General features: G+C 48.4%; 2 protein-coding genes across 2 annotated transcripts in view; both read right to left on the bottom strand.

Annotated features, from left to right (window-relative positions):
• Kiaa2012 (KIAA2012 ortholog) overlaps positions 1 to 18,877 on the bottom strand; it is a 115,971-nt gene that overhangs the window by 79,731 nt on the left and 17,363 nt on the right. Inside the window, exons 3-8 of the mRNA XM_051154533.1 lie at positions 16,457 to 16,616; positions 12,853 to 13,008; positions 8,778 to 8,917; positions 7,459 to 7,621; positions 2,909 to 3,043; positions 1,947 to 2,087 (exon numbers count right to left, since the gene is read on the bottom strand). Coding sequence (XP_051010490.1) covers positions 1,947 to 2,087; positions 2,909 to 3,043; positions 7,459 to 7,621; positions 8,778 to 8,917; positions 12,853 to 13,008; positions 16,457 to 16,616 — 895 coding nt within the window. The remainder of the gene's footprint in view (positions 1 to 1,946; positions 2,088 to 2,908; positions 3,044 to 7,458; positions 7,622 to 8,777; positions 8,918 to 12,852; positions 13,009 to 16,456; positions 16,617 to 18,877) is intronic.
• Positions 9,373 to 18,877, bottom strand: part of Fzd7 (frizzled class receptor 7) — a 70,964-nt gene continuing 61,459 nt past the window's right edge. Inside the window, 1 exon segment of the mRNA XM_051153869.1 lies at positions 9,373 to 9,391. The gene's annotated coding sequence lies outside the window, so the exon portion shown is untranslated.

Raw genomic sequence — 18,877 nt, 5'->3', positions numbered from 1 at the left:
TTAATATCCCGTACCAGGTCTGTGAAAAAGCCTGTCTCCTTGGCACCTCCTTTTTTTCTGAGTTGGGATGTCACTGTTTCTGGGGATGGCCTTGAACTTATGACCTCCTTTGGCTCCCGTTCTTACAAGGTCAGGTCATATACTGAACTAACTCACCCTAACCCATCAGAGACTTCTTAGGCCAGCTTCTACCCGGCGTAGCAGCTAAAGATGGGCTAGCTCTTGGCACTCAGCCCTAGTGGGTAAAGACAGTAGGTCAAAAGGAATGGAGGGCAGGTACAGGATGAGCAATGCTGGAAGTGAACTCCACTGTGCCTCTTCATCTCTGTGGCTCTGGCTATGAACAGGACAGTGACAGAACGGGGTCCCTGCCTGTACGAGATCTAAAGAAGCTACAAAGTGGACGGCTGCCATTCACATAAGAGGCCTATTAAGCCTCTGCTCTGATAATACCTTTTTCTTTTCTTTCTATTTTTCCTTTTGGTTTTTCAAGACAGGGTTTCTGTGCAGCCTTGGCTAACCTGGACTCACTTTGTAGACCAGGTTGGCCTCGAACTCACAGCGATCCACCTGCCTCTGCCTCCTGAGTGCTGGGATTACAGGCGTGCGCCACTGATAATACGTTTGAAGAACACCCTGAGTTCTTCGGTGTGTCTTTTCTCAAGGGCAGTGTAGGGTAAAGGGCACAACATGGAGTTGAACGCTCGGAGGTCCTGACCTTCAGTCTCAGCCAGGCCACTTGGAGTTGTGTGGCCTTGGCTCTCGGCATCTACATTTTCTGGTCTGTAAAATGAAGGCAGGGTTGTTGTGAGGGGCACCTGAGAGAATGTGTGTTAAAAACCCGAGAGCAGAGCCTAGCACAGAGGGGACTGTAACACAAGCCAATGTGTCCCCCTCTGCTTCCAGCTGAGGTGCCTGGTAATCACCTGTCACTCATGAGCCTGCCATCTTGTACATGTTGGGAGAAGGCTCAGGTTTCTGAAAATGGAGAATTTTCCACATATGACTCATCACTTTTGACATATTGCATTAAAATAGGAACTTTAAGGGCTGGAGAGATAGCTCAGAGGTTAAGTGCACTGGCTGCTCTTCCAAAGGTCCTGAGTTCAATTCCAAGCAACCACATGGTGGCTCACAACCATCTATAATGCAGGTGTTACATGGAGGCAGAACACTGTATACTTAATAAATAAAATATGAACTTCAAAATACCTATGTGAGCTGGGTGCTGTGGCTCGTGCCTTTAATCCGAGCACTCTGGGAGGCAGAGGCAGGCAGATCTCTGAGTTCGAGGCCAATCTGGTCAACAAAGTGAGTCCAGGACAGCCAGGGATACACAGAGAAACCATGTCTTGAAAAAACAAACAAACAACGCCTATGTGCATAACTTCCTTATTATTATTTTTAAACATTTAAAAAAAATTTTGAGACAAGGTCTCTCTCTTTGTAGCCCAGGCTGTCCTGGAACTTGCTATGTAGACCAGGCTGGCCTCGAACTCACAGAGATCCTTCTGCCTGTGCCTCTCGAGTGTTGGTATTAAAGGTGTGCCCTGCAACACCTGGCCCCATGTGCATAACTTCTACACAACCTTTTAAATTAGTAAGTACATATTCATAAAAGATTAGAGATGACATTTCAGGATTAGCAACAGGGCATGCAGCAAAGTTTTAGCCAATGAGGTGCCATTGTACAATTGTCACCAGAAAATATTATAGGGGCATGATCTAGTGAGTGAGCCAATTGAGAGCTGAACACTGTTAGCTGTACGGAAGCTGGTGGGCTAAGGCACTCGCTGCTGAGCAACAGGACAGCCATCTTCAAGATGCTGGCCGTGAACTAACCTCCCTGGCAGCCTCCTGTCTCTCCGCTGGGAACCCTCCTATGTCTTTGTTTCCATTTAGAGTGAGGTTCCTGTGGGGTCCTGGAGGGAGAGAGGATCTGGTACCTTGAGGGGAGGGCGTGTCCTGGCCGCTGTCCCCTGAGGGATGCACCTTTATCCCCCTTGGCTTTTCTAAGAACAAACGCTTCCGGAGAGGGCGCCACAAAGGCATGGCTTCTTCTGGTTCCGACTCTGGGAGCTGAGCACCTAGAAGGAAAAGAAAAACCTAAGTTGTTTTTGCCACGTGTCCTGTCTTTGTGGAGACCCAGCTCCCCCTTGCTTGCACAATGGGGCTTGGATAAATCTGTGTTCATTCTCTGACTCCAGGGTGGCTCTGTGACTGAGCCAGTGTTCCAGGGCAGGGACATGACTAAACCTGACTGTCCCTCCCTCCCTTCCTCCCTGCCCTCTCCCCCTCCTCCCTGCCCTCTCCCTCTCCTCCCTGCCCTCTCCCTCTCCTCCCTGCCCTCTCCCCTTCCTCCCTGCCCTCTCCCCCTCCTCCCTGCCCTCTCCTCTTCCTCCCTGCCTTCTCCCCTTCCTCCCTGCCCTCTCTCCTTCCTCCCTGCCCTCTCCCCTTCCTCCCTCCCCTCTCTCCTTCTTCCCTGCTCTCAGCAATAACAATCCTAATTAGGACCATTTTCAGTTGCTGCATTTTTTGTTTTGTTTATTTTTATTTATTTATTTTAATTTTTATTATTTTATTTTTATTACCCCCCTCCCCAGCTTGCACTTTTATACTATTTGTGGAACACTGGACTTCTGTATCTGTCTGTCTTATTTTCCTAGTTGAGTAACAGGAATGGCATAACGAGGGCCTTGGCAGATAGTTAAAAATCGAATTGGGTGTGATCAGAAGAGACTTACACATTTTGCTGCTTTTCCTCCGTTTGGAAAAGATCTTTTCCTGAGGACCACCCCAGGAAGCCCAGCCATCACTTTGGGATGGGTTGCACTGGCAGGGACCCCCCACTTCCCAGCCCTTTCTGGCTTGCCCAAGTTCCTCAGAGGCACCATGAGCAGGGACCCACCTCTTCTGCAGGCCTTTTCTCTTGGGGGCTGTGGGACGTGGAGCCGAATCTCCATCGGGATGACGACGAGCTCCAGTGGGGGTTCACGGCCTTTAAATCGGCTCCTCGGGGGCTTGAGGACTCTGGGTGTGTCTTCTGAAAGAGGCGGTAATCTCAGAGCCCTTGGTGCCTGAAGAAAGTTTAAACACAAAACCAACACGGCAGGTCTCCAAACTCCCCTGCCCGCAAAGGGCAAATGATACTGTATCTTGCAGTATTTTTTGTACTAATAGCTGCTAGAAGCCCAAGTAATCAGCTGGAAGCCCGAACTGATGGCTGTGGTGTGTGTTGCTTTGATGCTTCTAGGGAGCTCCACACATGCCCTCGCCCTTTCAGCCTGATTTTTCTGAGTTTTATCAAACGTGATAAGTCTGAGAACCTTTGAGAAAGCCAGGTGTGGCGGTCCACATCTGCGACTCCCGAACATGGAAAGTGGAGGCAGGAGGATCAGGAGTTCTAGATCATCCACAGTGAATTGGCAAATTCAAAGCCATCCTGTGCTTCAAGAGACGCTGCTCCAAATTCAAATTCCCCTCTCCCCACCACAAGGGCCTTTGAGAGAGTAATAGTTTTTATGTGACTGTGAACGATGATAAGGGTTGAAGTGTCACAGCTGGGATTTCTGTGACAAACGAGTCTCCACACAGGTTGTTAAGGAGACAAGAAGGACACTGTTCAACTTTAGGTGAGAAGGGGCAGAGAACGGGACTAGTCATTTGTGCCTGGTGCCCTTGGTGACTTAGAGCCCTCAATTTCCTGCTTAAAATAAGAGTGTGGTCATCCTGCCTAGCTGCAAAGTCAGGAGTATAAATGAATATTAATATACATAATTAAATTAGTGTTTGGAATACAGATTATTTTTATGACTTGTGTGGGTTGGGTGTGTTGTATCTGTGTGTCTGCACGTTTGTGTTGTATGTGTGTATGGGATGTCTGCATATTTAATATGTTTATGGCATGTGTGTGTATATGTCTGTGGTGTGTGGCTTATGTGTGTGTGTATCACATATGTGATCACATATGTATCACATGTGGCGCACATGGGTTAGGGGGTACTGTAGGTTAATACTTGGATTCTCCAGTCTCCAGTCAAACTGCAGAACACTTCACTTTTTGCTTGCAGCATTTGGCATATGAATTTAGCGCTCTGAGGTGTGTAGGCGCTGGCTTTCAGAGAGTTTGATTTCACAGAAAGAAAAATAAAAAAGATTTTCTTGGCCCCCACCCCCACCCCCAAGTGCTTTAAAGAAAATCAGAAGTCAGGAGCATGCATAGCCTCCTACATGCTTGGGGTTGACTGAGGAAGGAAATTCTACTCAGTTTATGCAAAGTAATATTTACAACTTTGAGACATTAAGAAAATGATTAGCCCAACACACGCACATAGGACGTCTGTTCCTGGGGACCCTCCCGTGCAGGTGTCGCCCACCAACAAACAGCCCTGCTTTGAATACGACCTTGTAGGTTCTGTTTCACAAGGGTAGCATTGAGAAAGCTGTGTGGGAATTCAGACTGCTTGCGTGAGGGGTGGCTGACAAGCCAAGCCTTAATTTCTTTATTCTAATTAGAAATTGACACAGAGATTTAACCCAGTGGAAAATATCGCTTTCCTATGTTAACAAATGCGTGGGTTTCAAAGGAGCCCTTTCCTCTGAGCCTGGCTGGGGCCTGGGCTGGCTGATGTGAGAGCTCAGGTGTTCTGCAGGCCTGTGTGGACCGGGTGGAGACGCTGGAGTTCATGTCTGCTCTCTACTCCTGGCTCAAATGAACCGGGGAAGACAGCTCAGACTTAGGACCACCTAGACAGTCCTGAACAGAATGAAAACAGCATCCCTTACTTGCACCAGAGGTGCTCAGACTGCCTGTGGCCCTGCAGGGCCACTTATAATGGTGCGAGTCCTCACTACGGCGCTTTCCACTGGACTCAAAGAAAGTCCTAGAAGTGCATCATCTCTTGTGCCCCTGCCAGCTCTGTGAGGTTCCCATCATTATCTGTCCCCAGACAGGCTCCCTGTGGCTTAGAAGATGTGAGTGGCCTGCCCACGTTCTCACAGCGGCTGAGGGGGGCGGAACGTTTTGGAGTTTCCACTCTACTCGCGTTATCCAGTAGAAGCTTCCTACATGCTAAAGTCCCATACGGAATCACGAGGCAGGGTCAGCCCAGAGATGGCCAGAGCCGTCTGAAGGAGGGGGTGGTTTTGACTACTAAAATGTTTATTACATCTATCTATTTACTTATATTTATTTGTGAGTAGGCGTCTGCCACTGTGTGCATGTGGGCGTCAGGGGACAATTGTGGGAGTTAGTGCTGTAATTCTGTCATGTGAGTCTCAGAATTGAGTCAGGTCATTAGGCTTTGTGGCAAGAGTCTTTACGGGCCGCGCCATGTTGCTGGCCCTGTTCTTGACTCCTGAAAAGAGTCCACAAGCTTGCCGAACCACCCGACATTTGTAGAGGTGACAGAGCCTCAGCTGAGCAAACATCGCTGGAGTCCGTTTCCCCAGGGCTTTAATTGGTAGCAAACCAGTTGCTCACAAGCTCAAACTCTGCCCTCACCTGTTTGGAGAGACTTCCTGGCCTCTGACGGAGCAAAGGGTTCTGCTCTGAGGAATGACTGGGGGCCGCTCAAACTCGGGGTTTCCAACAGTAAGTTACCACAGCATCTTCATTCCAACTCTACCTTGTGTGCTCACGGACAGCCATCTGAGTTCATTGCGAGGATGGGAGTAAACACACACACACACACACACACACACACACACACACACACGCATGTACATACACAGATACCACACATAGGAACACACATGTGTGTACACAAACACACACACAGACACACATACACATGCATGCACTTACACATGCATGTACATACACAGACACCACACACAGACACACACATATATATTATATACACACACAGAGGCACACACACATGCATGTACAAAACCACACACACATACATACATGCATACACACACAAACACATGTGCACACACATGCACCCATGCATATGCACACACAGTCACAGATGCACTTGCACATACACACACAGACACCCATAGGTAACACACAAGACACACACACACACACACACACGCACACGCACACACACACACGCACACACACACACACACACTCCCCTACCTTCTTTTTCGTTGTTTCCCCAAGGGTGCTTTGTTCTGAGCCTGCGGCAGATGCTATAGGAGGAAAAAGGCATCTCTCAGCAGGAGGGTCCTGTGACACGCAGCTGCCTCTGGCCTTGTGGGCTTTCATGTTCCCTTGTTTGTCTGCAGAAACAGGTAGGAATGAGAACTTGTCAATTGTGGGCATGGGTGAATTGTTGAGTTTTAACTCCTTCTTTCTTTTCTTATAAACTTGTTTTTATTATGCGTATGTGATGTGTGTATGTGTGTGTGTGGTATGTGTGTGTGTGTGTCTTCTCTGTGTGTGTTGTGTGTGTGTGCTGTATGTGGGGTGCGGCGTGTGGGGTGTGTATGTGTTGTGTGTGTGTATTGTGCGTTGTGTGTATGTAGTGTGTGTTGTGTGTGTATTGTGTGTTGTGTGTGTGTATGTGTGTGTGATGTGTGTGTATGTGTGTGTGATGTGTGTGTATGTGTGTGTGGTGTGTGTGTGTGTGTGTGTGTGTGTGTGTATTCATGTCTGCTGAGGCTGGAGGGTATCAGACTCCTTGGGTTTAGTAACGGGGAGCTGTGATAGCTGTGAGCCACCCAGCGTGGGTTCTGGGAACTGAACTGGGGTCCTCTGGAAGAACAGAACAGCAGATACTTTAACCCTTGAGCCATTGCTCTGGCCCTCTATTTTAATTTTTGAGCAGGGCTTCATATTGTCACCGAGGGTAACTATCCTAAAACTCTTGGTGCAATGCAGGGCGGTCTTAGCTGGTGCCTCAGCTCCTCAAGTGCTTGGGCTACAAGTCTATAGCACCACACCCTAACCCGAGGGCCCCTTCTGTACATACAATGAACATATCATGTATGTCTATAGATGAACAGGAAACAAGCTTCATGCAAATTTAGCGGACAAGAAGAAGATCAGGGAGACAGAGGGATACTGAGCTGGCCATGGCAGGCAGGGGACCCTTAGTCTCTTTTCTGGCCTCTGGCTGGCTGAGTCAGGTGGTCGTGAGAATACACTGAGAACTACACATGGGAAGGGAATTCCACAGCATGTTTTACATGTCCCCATGCAACCCCCACTGTGTCTCCTGGTGGCGTTATCCTCAGAGTGGTGGTGTTCCGCACGGCAGGAAACGGCCTCAGCAAAATTCAAACTCAGTACTTGAACGAGAGAATTTGTGTGGTTGAGCACCAGGCGGGGAGAGCCTGCAGAGTCTCATTCTCGCACTAACTGGACTCTGCGGCTGTTTCCGAGGGTGAGTGGCAGGGGGAGGAAACCTCTGGCAAGCCTGTGTTCTCAAGGGAAGCTGCATAGGTGTGCTCCCGTCACACAGGCCTCGGGCTTCCTAGCCCTGAGACCTGCCTTTCTACCTGGGAAAGCTCCACAGTAGAACGTGAAGAGGGGCTTGTCACTAGAAGGCTGAGGGTAGCCGATTCGGGCACGCCCAAGGGCCTTCCAGGAAGCGCGCTGTGTCTTTCCATTGTGACTTTCCTCTGAAGCGTGGACATGGACGTGGCTCTCCACCAATGCATCCTAGGGAACGACAGACACACAGGCTGGTAAACATAAGCGACTAAAGCAGCTCCCTCTGTAAGTCAGACCTTGTGGATCCAGGGATGAAATCTGTCTGAAGAATGGGAGGATGAACAAGGTCACAGAAGCATGGTCTCTCTCTCTCTCTCTCAAAAGATTTATTGTGTATACAGTGCTCTGCCTGCATGTACACCTGCACACCAGAAGAGAGCATTAGATCACATTATAGATGGTTGTGAGCCACCATGTGGTTGCTGGGAATTGAACTCAGGACCTCTGGAAGAGTTGACAGAGTGCTTTTAACGTCTGAGCCATCTCTCCAGCCTGAAGCATGGTCTCTAATGCTGTTTGTTTATTACTACAAAACATGTCGTTATTGACCAAAGAAGGAATGTCTGACATACAATGCTTATGGTGGGGGCGGGGAGTGGGGGTTGTCACACACACACACACACACACACACACACACACACACACACACAGAGTTTATAAAGCATTTCTTCAGAGTTCATTCAGGCTGGAAGTTCTTAGTCTATTCTAAGTAGCAAGAAGTTAGTCCAAGTCCAAGGCCACGAGTTCTTTCTCTCTGGACAGACCACAGCTGCCTAGATAGGGTTGGGGGGGGGGGGCGTGTCAAGGAGAATCTGGTTCAGCACTGTGGGAAACCAGGAGTCTGACAGTTAAACTGGCCATATCATCCCAGGACCTCTGCAAGCATCCAAAGCATACTGTGACTTTCCAGGTGGGGGATATATGGGCTGCATTTCCCAGGTGTGTTTACATGCAGAAAACCTCCTTTAAAAGGAACACCTGGCTGGCCTGGAGAGATGGCGTAGCAGTTAAGAGCACTATCTGCTCTCCCAGGGGACTTGGGTTCAATTCTCAGCAACCACATGGTGGCTGACAACCATCTATAATGTGACCTGACGCCCTCTTCTGGCTTGTAGGTGTACATGCAGGTAGAGCACTTGTACGTAAAATAAATTTTAAAAAGGAGCACTGGGCAATGTCAAGGTTCCTTGGGTGACAAATTAGGAGACAGTGTTCAGGGTCAAAGTATCCTTCTTTTCTTTGGCGAGTCTCAAGCAACGGCGAAAAGAGGGAGCGTCTCCTTTAAAGTCAAGAAGAACAGAAGGAATCCCTCCAGAAGCGGTACCTCGGCCCGGGTTCCATCTTCCCGCCGTGGTTGCTTCCTGAGGGACATCAGGTGAGGCCCCTGATGGCGGTGGGTCTGGGCAGCTGCAGAGCCCTGGTCTGTGATTGCACCATCTTCCCCTTCATCCAGGCCCTGCTGACCTGCAAAGGGCACAGTGGGTCAGTTGGGGACCTCAGACACAGCGTGGCGCCACTGCTCCTTCCTTCTGGCTTCTCAGAGCAAGGGCAGCCCAGGCCCCTGTTCCTCTGGCGCTTTCGTTTCTGCCTCCACGGGAAGGGTAGACACAGGGCTCCCCCGGGTGTCAGGAGACACGGGTGGAAACTTTGCTCTTGGAGATGTTTCCTCACTTGTAAAACGGGGATCCCAACTTCTTGCCCTCACTTCCTTACAGAGTTGGCTGGGCCTCAAAGCAGGTAACGACAGTGACCATTCTGTGCGTAGGGCAAGGGGAGCCTGGGTGGTGGGGTCGTGTGGTGTAGTGAGTGACCCCACAGCCCTGACCTGCAGCCACTGAAATGCTGAATTAGAAACCGGACCTTGGGGGTGCTGGGCGTCTCCTTGACGCTTTGCTGGGGGGGGGGGGGGGGGGGGGGGGGGGGGGGACGGGGGAAGACCTCTGTGGACCGTAGGGGGCTAAGACTGCTGCCTCGCTCTGGATTCACCCCATCTGAGGCTGCAGGAAGGGTCTGAGTCAACAGCTGACTGCGGCATGGTTAAATCTTTCACCGATGGTTTAAAGGGTCCTGCAGCTACTTTCATCACCTACTCAAGGTAGATTTATTGCTGAAAGAGCCTGGCAAGCCTTCCTTGTTTGAAGACAAGTTGTAGGGATACCTCCGCTCCCAGCATGCAGCTCTGCCTCTACTCCCAGCATGCAGCGCTGTGGAACAATGTGGGTCTGCCTTTCAACTAAGGGCTCTGGAAACCTCAAGTGCCCTGTGTGAGATGGAGAGCTGGACGCCTGGGAGTCCCCACAGTCAGCTTCACCTGCCTCCATCGTTCTCATCCTTGGTGGTGGCATTGGCTCTAGAGTCAAAAGCCTGGGGTTGCAGGGGGCAGTTCTCCCCGCCCCCTTCCTCTGCCTGCAGGGCATCTGATTGGGAGTGATGCTGGAAGTGTTAACGGACAAGACACAGCTCAGGTTTTAAGTTCAGAAGTCTCCCTGGGTTTTATGGCCCAGGAACTTGATGGTTAGATAGCCCAGGGCCATGTTGGCCTGTTCACAAGAGGACCTTAACCCCACACAGAGTAAGTATATAGCACTAAAGATCTTTGGAGGAATTCTAGAATGATCTTTTGATGCCAAGCCAGACTGGAGATCCAACCTTCCTAGTTAGATTCACTTGGAGTCGGATACACTTCTGAGGGTGGAGGAGGTGAAACTCCGGCCAAATGGATACTTGCCCGACAGCTGTGTACATCCGCATGCCTAATACCTACATGCTGTGGGTAGAGTGTGTGCACAGGTCACTTCTCCCTGCCTGTGAGATTGAATATGTGACTCAGTCTGTGTGAGAGCGGTACTTCTCAGCACAAAGCATCGTCAGGGACGTTAGTTTACACTTAATAGAACCAGGTTTGCGGGGCTGGAGAGATGGTTCAGAGGTTAAGAGCACTGTCTGTTCTTCCAAAGGTCCTGAGTTCAAATCCCAGCAACCACATGGTGGCTCACAAACATCTATAATGAGATTTGGTATCCTCTTCTGGCCTGCAGCATACATGTGGACAGAATACTATATAAATAATAAATAAATAAATCTTTAAAAAAAAAAAAAAAAGAACCAGGCTTGCAAGAAAGGCACTAGACATTTTGATTGTTGAAAGGAGAACAAACCTACATTTTTATGTACATCAAGCATGGACTCAGACCATCCCAATATTGTGCTTTAGACTGGCAATTCAGAACTAGCAGGGAGCTTTTACCCTGCCCTCCCCTATGGTGGTCTTCTTCTTCTTCTTCTTCTTCTTCTTCTTCTTCTTCTTCTTCTTCTTCTTCTTCTCCTCCTCCTCCTCCTCCTCCTCCTCCTCCTCCTCCTCCTTCTTCTTCTTCTTCTTCTTCTTCTCTCTCTCTCTCTCTCTCTCTCTCTCTCTCTCTCTCTCTCTCTCTCTCTCATCTGGGCATATAGAAAACACCAAGAACAAAAATATTCCTCTATCATTCTCTCTTTTCCTTTTCTTATCTTCTTTTTTGAGACAGTATCTCTCCTCATAGGCCTGGCTGTCTTGGAGCTTGCTGTGTAGACCAGGCTGGCCTTGAACTCACAAAGGTCTTCTTGCCCCTGCCTCTCCAGTGCTGGGATTAATGGCCTGTGCTTTATTTTAACTCTTGATTCTTTATAATCTTAGTGTTTGAACAGGTTCCCTCACTGACTGAGAAACTCTCCATCTTGGCTAACTGGCCAGCAAGCCCTGGGATTTTACCATCCTCCATCCCTAAATGCTGGAGTTCCAAATACTCATGGACATACTTAGCTTTTTGTTTTTATTTATTTTTAATTTTTTAAATTATTATTATTATTTTGAGACAGGGTCTCTCTGTGTTAGCCTTGGCTGTCCTGGACTTTGCAGACCAGGCTGGCCTCGAACTCACAGTGATCCACCTGCCTCTGCCTCCCGAGTGCTCGTACTTAGCTTTTAACTGGGTGCTGGAGATTTAAACTTAGGTCCTCTTGCCATCACAGCAAGTGCTCTTACTCACTGAGCCATCTATCTCCCCAGCCCTCCTGTGATTTTTCACAGAAGTCCATGACGGTGGGGGGTGGAGGCTGGATGAAGATACCGGGGCTCCCACTTTATAGATGAGTAAACTGAGGAGGCAGGGAGCAGAGCTTGGCTAATCACTCATTGCTGGGGACCTGAGCCTTACGACCAGGTCATTTCCTATGTATTAAAAAAAAAAAAAAAAAAAGCTGGGCATGGTGGCGCATGCCTTTAATCCCAGCATTTGGGAGACAGAGGCAGGTGGATTGCTGTGAGTTCGAGGCCAGCCTGGACTAAAACAGTGATCCAGGACAGCCAGGATTGTTATTGTTACACAGAGAAACCCTATAAAAATAAATAAATAAATAAATAAGAAATAAAAGTCAAACAGAGGGATGTTAAGGGGAAATGAAATTTAAACCAATGAAAACACTGGGATCCAAGGTTCAGCCTCTGAGCACCATGTAATTCTTTAACATTGATTGTTCTTGCCCTGTGATCACCAGCAATTGGCCATTGCAATTAGTAATTATGCTGGGAAAAAATATCTAGTGAGGTCTGTAATTAACATTTATTGAGCACTTGCTGTGTGCCAGGGACTGCACTATGGCCTTGAACACCCACATACAGTCCTATGAAGTGTAAGTGGTATGCAGCGCCTCAGTTTTATAAATGAGGAAGCTGAGGCTCAGAGAGCTCAGACGGCTTTGAGTCTCAGGCTGTCACCATACTCCCTAGTCGGCCCTGACTCTGTTTTCCGTGTGATGGTAGATGGTGTCAGTGAAGTCACTGATCCCACAGTTGTGAAGTTCTGATACCCCTCCCCAGGGGTCTGCCTGCCTCTGCCTCCTGACTGAGTGCTGGCATTAAAGGCATGCACCACTTTTGTTTTGTTTTGTTTTTTGTTTTTGGCATTTGAAACTTTATTTTAAGCTGTTAAAAATAACCCAAGTATCTGTGAACTGAACTGGTCATGAAATCAAGAGGTCTGGGCTGGGGAGAAGGGCTCAGTCAGTGGCTAACGTGCCAGACATGTAAGTGTCAGGATCAGAGTCTGAATTCCCAGAAATCACTTAAACGCTGTATGGAGATGACAGCCTGCTTAGAATCCAGCCTCAGAGGATAGGGATTCCTAGGGTAAGTTGGTTAGCCAGAGTGCCATATCAATGAGCTCTGGGTTTGATTGAGAAACCTGCCTCAGTGGATACATTGGAAGAGTCCCTCAGACCTCAGCACACCTGCACACACGTGCGTGAGTACCCATACTCCCCCCCCCACATGTGCTCCCACACAATCAGTCATGCATACACACATGCACATCCCAGCACACATACACATGAAAAATGAAGAAAAAAAAAAAAACCCCAGCAGTTACCTTGTTCATAAGATGGTCTCTGTTGAATCCAAAATGAAGGGATGACAGGCAGGAGGTGGTATTTTGGGGGTACACCTGAAAGATCCTGCTGTGGCCTGAGATTCTTGGGCATTCCAAGCTGACTGTCCTGGAGCAACACAGAATCCTTGATGTGTCCTGAGGGACAGGTCGCGAGTTATTGATGTCATCAAGTATGGGAGCCAGCCTGGAGTTCTAGAGAACACTGCAAGTCCCCCCCACTTGTAGTAGCCTTGGCTTTGAACAGACATCAAAGGGGACAATTAGAAGGTGAGAACGGTTGGGAAGCTCAGATGGAATGCACGGAAAGATCTGTCACGTGCCTTGGGTGCTTCTGGACCACTTGAGCCCTTAGCCTTATGTCACCATTCCCAGGAACGAGGTCCTTCTTGGGGGAAAAAACCAAACCAAACCCCAAACCACGGCTGCTTCCTAGTGCTGACTAGCCTGCTCGCTGGTTTTGCTTCAGAAAGAGAGAGCTAATGGCAAGTTGGCATGTCTCACTTGCTTCTGTAGCAGTTCTTGAGGTCTCGCTAAGGAGCCGCCCTCTGCTAGGCCACAGGGCAGACGCAGGGAAACGAGGCATGGATTCCTCATAGCTGTTTGGAGAGATGGATCTCTCTGCACTCAACTCTGTAGCTCTGAGTATCAGTGTGACGTGAGGTCAGAAGGCCAGAAGCTCATTTAGTGGCTGGGATTGTTAGAAAAGCCTTTGTAGTCAATTTAGGCGTGTCTGTGCAGTCTAGATTAGAAATTTTGTATGTTTGTTTATATATATGTATATCTGTGTGTGTGTGAGCACGTGCACGTGTGCACATGCACACACATGTAGGTTATGAAACCAAAAAGGGCTTCATGAGAGGGCAGGAAGATATCTTGAGGGAGGTGAAAAATAGGGCAATGGATCCATGTAGGGGGCAGAGAGGGGACTAACTGTAAATAAAGATGGATGACAAGCAGCTAGGCAGGAGAGGAAGAAGACCACGTGCCAATGCAGTGGTTCTCAACCTGTGGGTCACGACCCCTTTGAAGGCACTGAAGGGTCCTTTTCACAGGGACCCCATACCAGATATTTACATTATGATTTGTAACAGTAGCAAAATTACAGTTATGAAGTAGCAATGAAAATAATTCTATGTTTGGGGGGGGGGTCACCACAACATGAGGAACTGTATTAAAGGGTCACACAATTAGGAACCACTGCTCTAATGACATATGTATGAAGGCATTCTGGTGAAACTCATTACTTTGCATACTGACAAATGTTAATTTTTAAAACTTTAAAAATTATTCATACACACACACACACACACACACATATATTTGCTAACTTGGAGGAAAGTTGAATACAAGCACTAAAATGCTGGAGGGATGGATTTTTTCCCCAAGACAGGTGTTAATTATTACTTGCCCCCCAAACTCCTGGCAATCCTCCTACCTAACCCTCCAGAGCGCTGGGAATCTAGATCTGGACCAGCATGCTTAACCATACCATGGGCTTTTTTCTTTAATTATTTTTATTTTAATGTGCATTGCTGTTTTAGTTGAATGTGTGAGGGTGTCGAGTCCCCTGGAACTGGAGTTACAGACTGTTGTGAGCTGCCATGTCGGTGCTGGGAATTGAACCCGGGTCCTCTGGAAGAACAGCCAGTGCTCTTAACCTCTGAGCCATCTCTCCAGTCCCATATATATATTTTATACAAATGCTCTATTTGCCGTGTACACCTATTTGACAGAAGAAGACACCAGATCACATTATGGATGATTATGAGCCACCATAATCAAAGGACTTGAATTCAGGTCCTTTGGAAGAATAGCCAGTGCTCTTAACCTCTGAGCCATCTCTCCAGATCAATTAAAAACAAAACAAAACAAAACAAAAAAAACTTTTTAAGGCTGGGCATGGTGGCCTCATGCCTTTAATCCCAGCACTCAGGCTGAAACAGGAAAATGTGTATGAGTTTGATGCTAGCCTGGTCTACATATCAATTTCCAGGCTAGCCAGGGATATATATAAAACCCTGTTTCTAAACACAAAACAAACACACAAGCAAACAACTTTTAGGAAGGGAAGAAAAAGAGAAGAAACAAGCTTGAAGTGTGGGGTGGATTCACCATGACAGGGGCAGGAAGCCGTGACAGGAGGACATCACTACTAATGTCACACAGTGAGTGCAATCTGAAATGGGAGGGGAAGAGAGTGACACTGCCTCTCCTTGGCATTGGCATCTCACAATTGCTGCTCCAGCTTGTGGGCCTTTAAAGGAGAAGCTTTAGCAAGGAGCTATGGCGAGGGCCCCACACATAGAAGGTAGTGAACCTTTTCTGAGGCCACACATGCTAGCTAGAGGATGTCATGGATGGGGCTGAGATCTCTTTGCCCTTGTTTAAAAGGTGTTAACCTTTCTTGAGGGTATTTATTGGCCCAGGCTGTGGGACTGTAGCCTGCTCTGCCTTGGCCCCACCCACCTTTTTGGTTGAGAAGCCTCTCTCTTTCTCTGTCTCTCTCTGTCTCTCTGTCTGTCTCTCTGTCTGTCTGTCTGTCTGTCTGTCTGTCTCTCTCTCTCTCTCTCTCTCTCTCTCACACACACACACACACACACACACACACACACGTGGAGTAAATAGAACTGCCTGTAACCATGCAACACTGCCTTGAAAGTAAACCCAGTGGCCAGATGAGCCCAGACGGCTCATTCTGTTTCAAGCCACCACTTCCTGCGCAAGGAGCTGCTTTCTCTCCATTCCCAGGTACACCTACAAAACAAGAAGCAAGCCAGAATTCTCTGGTCCTGTTGGTGCTGGAGGACCGGGCAGCAGCAGAGGCCTGGCCCATCCTACCGCCCACCTCTCATCCCCAGTAGTTTGCCAAATAAAACACAGAATGTCCAATTAAATTTAAATTTCAAGTAAACAATGAATACTTTTTAGTAGAAATGTGTCCCAAATATTGTGATTTTTCTCTGTTTGGGTGGGCGTAGTGTGTCGAATCTAGTGACTCGAATTCCCACTTCAGGTTTCCAAAAGTCTGCAGGGTGCATTTGGGGTTTCTCTCAGCCAGAGGGGTGTTCATCTCACTCAGGACGGGAGTGGGCCATTTTAAAGAGGACCCGAGATGACCTCAGAGAGGGAACTTGGGAATTCTGGGAAGAGTGTGAGGCTGTGTGGATGCAGGAAATATCTGCCTTCTGGGCCCAGCTCTACTACTGGCTGGCTGACCTTGGACTAATGAATACTCTTGTGTCTTTTGACCTTTTTGTTTTGTCTTGTGAACAAAAACACCACAAGATGGGTTTAAGATGGAAGATCTCTGAGGCCTCTGCCTGGAGCAGGTTGAGAAGCAAGTTCTGGACTTGGGTAAGGATGAGCCGCTTGAGCAGGGACAGGTACTTAGGTGGTCCTTCTTTCCACAAATGTCAGGAAGATAAAACACACTAGCTGGGATGGAGACTGTGGACTTGGCCATAGTGTGGAACTGGACCTTAAACCCTGGAGCTTCAGACATCAATGGGAAACACACCTTCACATCAGATTGGGAGGTGGAGGAGACTGGGGTTCACTCCCTCCCTCTCGTTTTCCTGCTGACCTGCACACTGCAGCCTGTACATGGTGTCGGGGGGCCATGTCCACAGAAGGCCTCGGAGGTATCTCTTGGCCGAATAGCCGGGCTGGATCCGCCGTTGGGTCTGGCTCTCTGGCTTGCTTCGGAAGTAGAGGTAAGGTTGCCAGGCTCTGTCCTGCTTTGTCTGTGGAGACACCAATCAGGAAACATGCCATCACCTGGGCCCTGAGACGTGTCCTGATGCAGGACAATCAGGCCAATCCTCAGCAGCAGTTTAGAAACTCCCAGAAGGGGCCGGAAGGCACCAAGAACAGATGCCTTGGCTGGTAAACACAGCCTGAAAGCCCAGAGAGTAAACGCTGGCAGGCTCCTGAAGACACACAGTCAGAGGGGAAGGAGAAATGACAAGTGCCAGACCCCATCTTGAGCTAGAGCATTAGGAAAGAATAAAGCCCCAGAAGAATCGCTTCAGCTGTGGAAATCCTGTCAGCTCCTTCAAAACGGCCTGATACAGCGGAAAGTGTGCCTGCCGCGGCAGCGTTCTTCATATGAAAACCGAGGCAGACAAAGCCTGTCCATGTGCACAGGGAGCCCAGCATTTGAGAAGATTTGACGGTGTTGTGTTTCATTTCGGCTGAGAGAATTTTCTGAAACTCTTTCTTCCCAGATCAGCCCCTCAGTGCAAGACATGTGGGGGAAAAAAGATACACAACACCCAACGCTTGACCTGGGATTTGTATTGTATAGCGAGCCTTGGCCTCATTGTAATCTGGTAAGGTGGGCAGAGTTTAAGTGATGCAGAGATGATTGATTAAGCCCATGGACAGCCAGGTGGCAGCGGCACATGTCTTTAATCTCAGCACTCAGGAGGGAGGCAGAGGCAGGCTGGCCTCTGGGAGTTCAAGGTCAGCCTGTTCTACAGAGCAGAGTTCCAGGACAGTGCACTACACAGAGAAAGGGTGGTCGTGGTGGTGGTGGTGGTGGTGGCGGCGGTGGCCGCAGGAAGGGTCCAGGAATAACACACACACACACACACACACACACACACACACACACACACACACACACAAAGGCGGCAGACATTACTAATTGATCATGGCATCCATGATTGCTGGCAGAACATGATCTCAGAATCCAGGCTCTTAAAATTAATTTTTTAGATTTGTTTACCTTATTTTATATAAGTGAGTGTTTTGCCTGCATGTATGTAAGTGCACCCTGTGTGTGTCTCATCCCTGCTGAGGTCAGAAAAGGGCTTCGGATACCCTGAAATGGGGGTTATAGATGGTTGTGAGCTACTATGTGGGTGCTGGGAACGAAAGCCAGGTCCTCTGCAGGAGCAATGAATGTTCTAAAATGCCAAGCCACCTCTCCAGCCCCCCTTAATTTCGTTTTAAAGGAAGACAAAATTTATATATAACAAGCGAAGAGCTCAGATTTTTAGTTTAATGAAAGTTGACAACTATATATGCCTTTGTAACCACCGTGGAAAATAAAATGCAGACTATTCTCATCTGCTCAGCTCGTTTCCTAAGCCACTTCCTCAGCATCTTCCCTCTACCCACCAGATAATCACAGTTCTGCTTTCTAAACCCATTTATATAAATGGACACACACACACACACACACACACACACACACACACACACACACACTCACACTCACCCACATTCACTGATGCTCCATCCATGAGAGTGACCACAGTGTTCCAGTGAGAACTGGTATGAGAGTACTGATGCACTGTGCCTTAGGTAAGCAGTTCCCACAAGGCCGCAAAGCAATCTGGGAAGGTGGAGGGTATCTTAGCCCATTTATTGCTGCTGGGACAATATCTGAGCTTGGGGAATTTATAAAGCATCGAGGTTTGGCCAGGTGATGGTGCGCACACCTTTAATCCCAGCACTCTGGAGGCGGAGGCAGGAGGAAATCTGAGTTTGAGGCCAGTCTGGTCTTCAGAGAGGGTGCCAGAGCCGGGTGTGGTGGCACAGGCCTTTAATCAGCACTCTGGAGGCAGAGACAGGCAGATCGCTGTGAGTTCGGGGCCAGCCTGGTCTACAAAGCAAGTCTAGGACAGCCAAGGCTACACAGAGAAACCCTGTCTTGAAAAACCAAAAAAAAAAAAAAAAAAAAAACAAAAAAACAACAAAAAAAAAACAAAACCAAAGAGAGAGAGAGAGAGAGAGAGAGAGAGAGAGAGAGAGAGAGAGAGAGAGAGCGAGAGAGCGCGCCAGGACAGCCAGGGCTACACAGAAAAACAAATAAAGCATCAAAAAAGAATAGAGGTTTTTGGTTTCCTACAGATCTAGGTTGTCCAACGTAGAGGAGCTTGTACACTCGTCACAAAAGAGAGCCAGGCATGGGGATGGGGTAGGGGCTGGACTTAACCCTTTAATCAGGAGCTGACACCCTTGGTAATTAGTCCCGTCTTGTTGATAATTACATTAA

The sequence above is a fragment of the Acomys russatus genome, chromosome 12, assembly GCF_903995435.1.
Source record: "Acomys russatus chromosome 12, mAcoRus1.1, whole genome shotgun sequence".
In the NCBI taxonomy this organism is placed as follows: Eukaryota; Metazoa; Chordata; class Mammalia; order Rodentia; family Muridae; genus Acomys; species Acomys russatus.
Note: the sequence above shows the minus strand (reverse complement) of the source record. Positions and strands in the feature narration are given on the sequence as shown.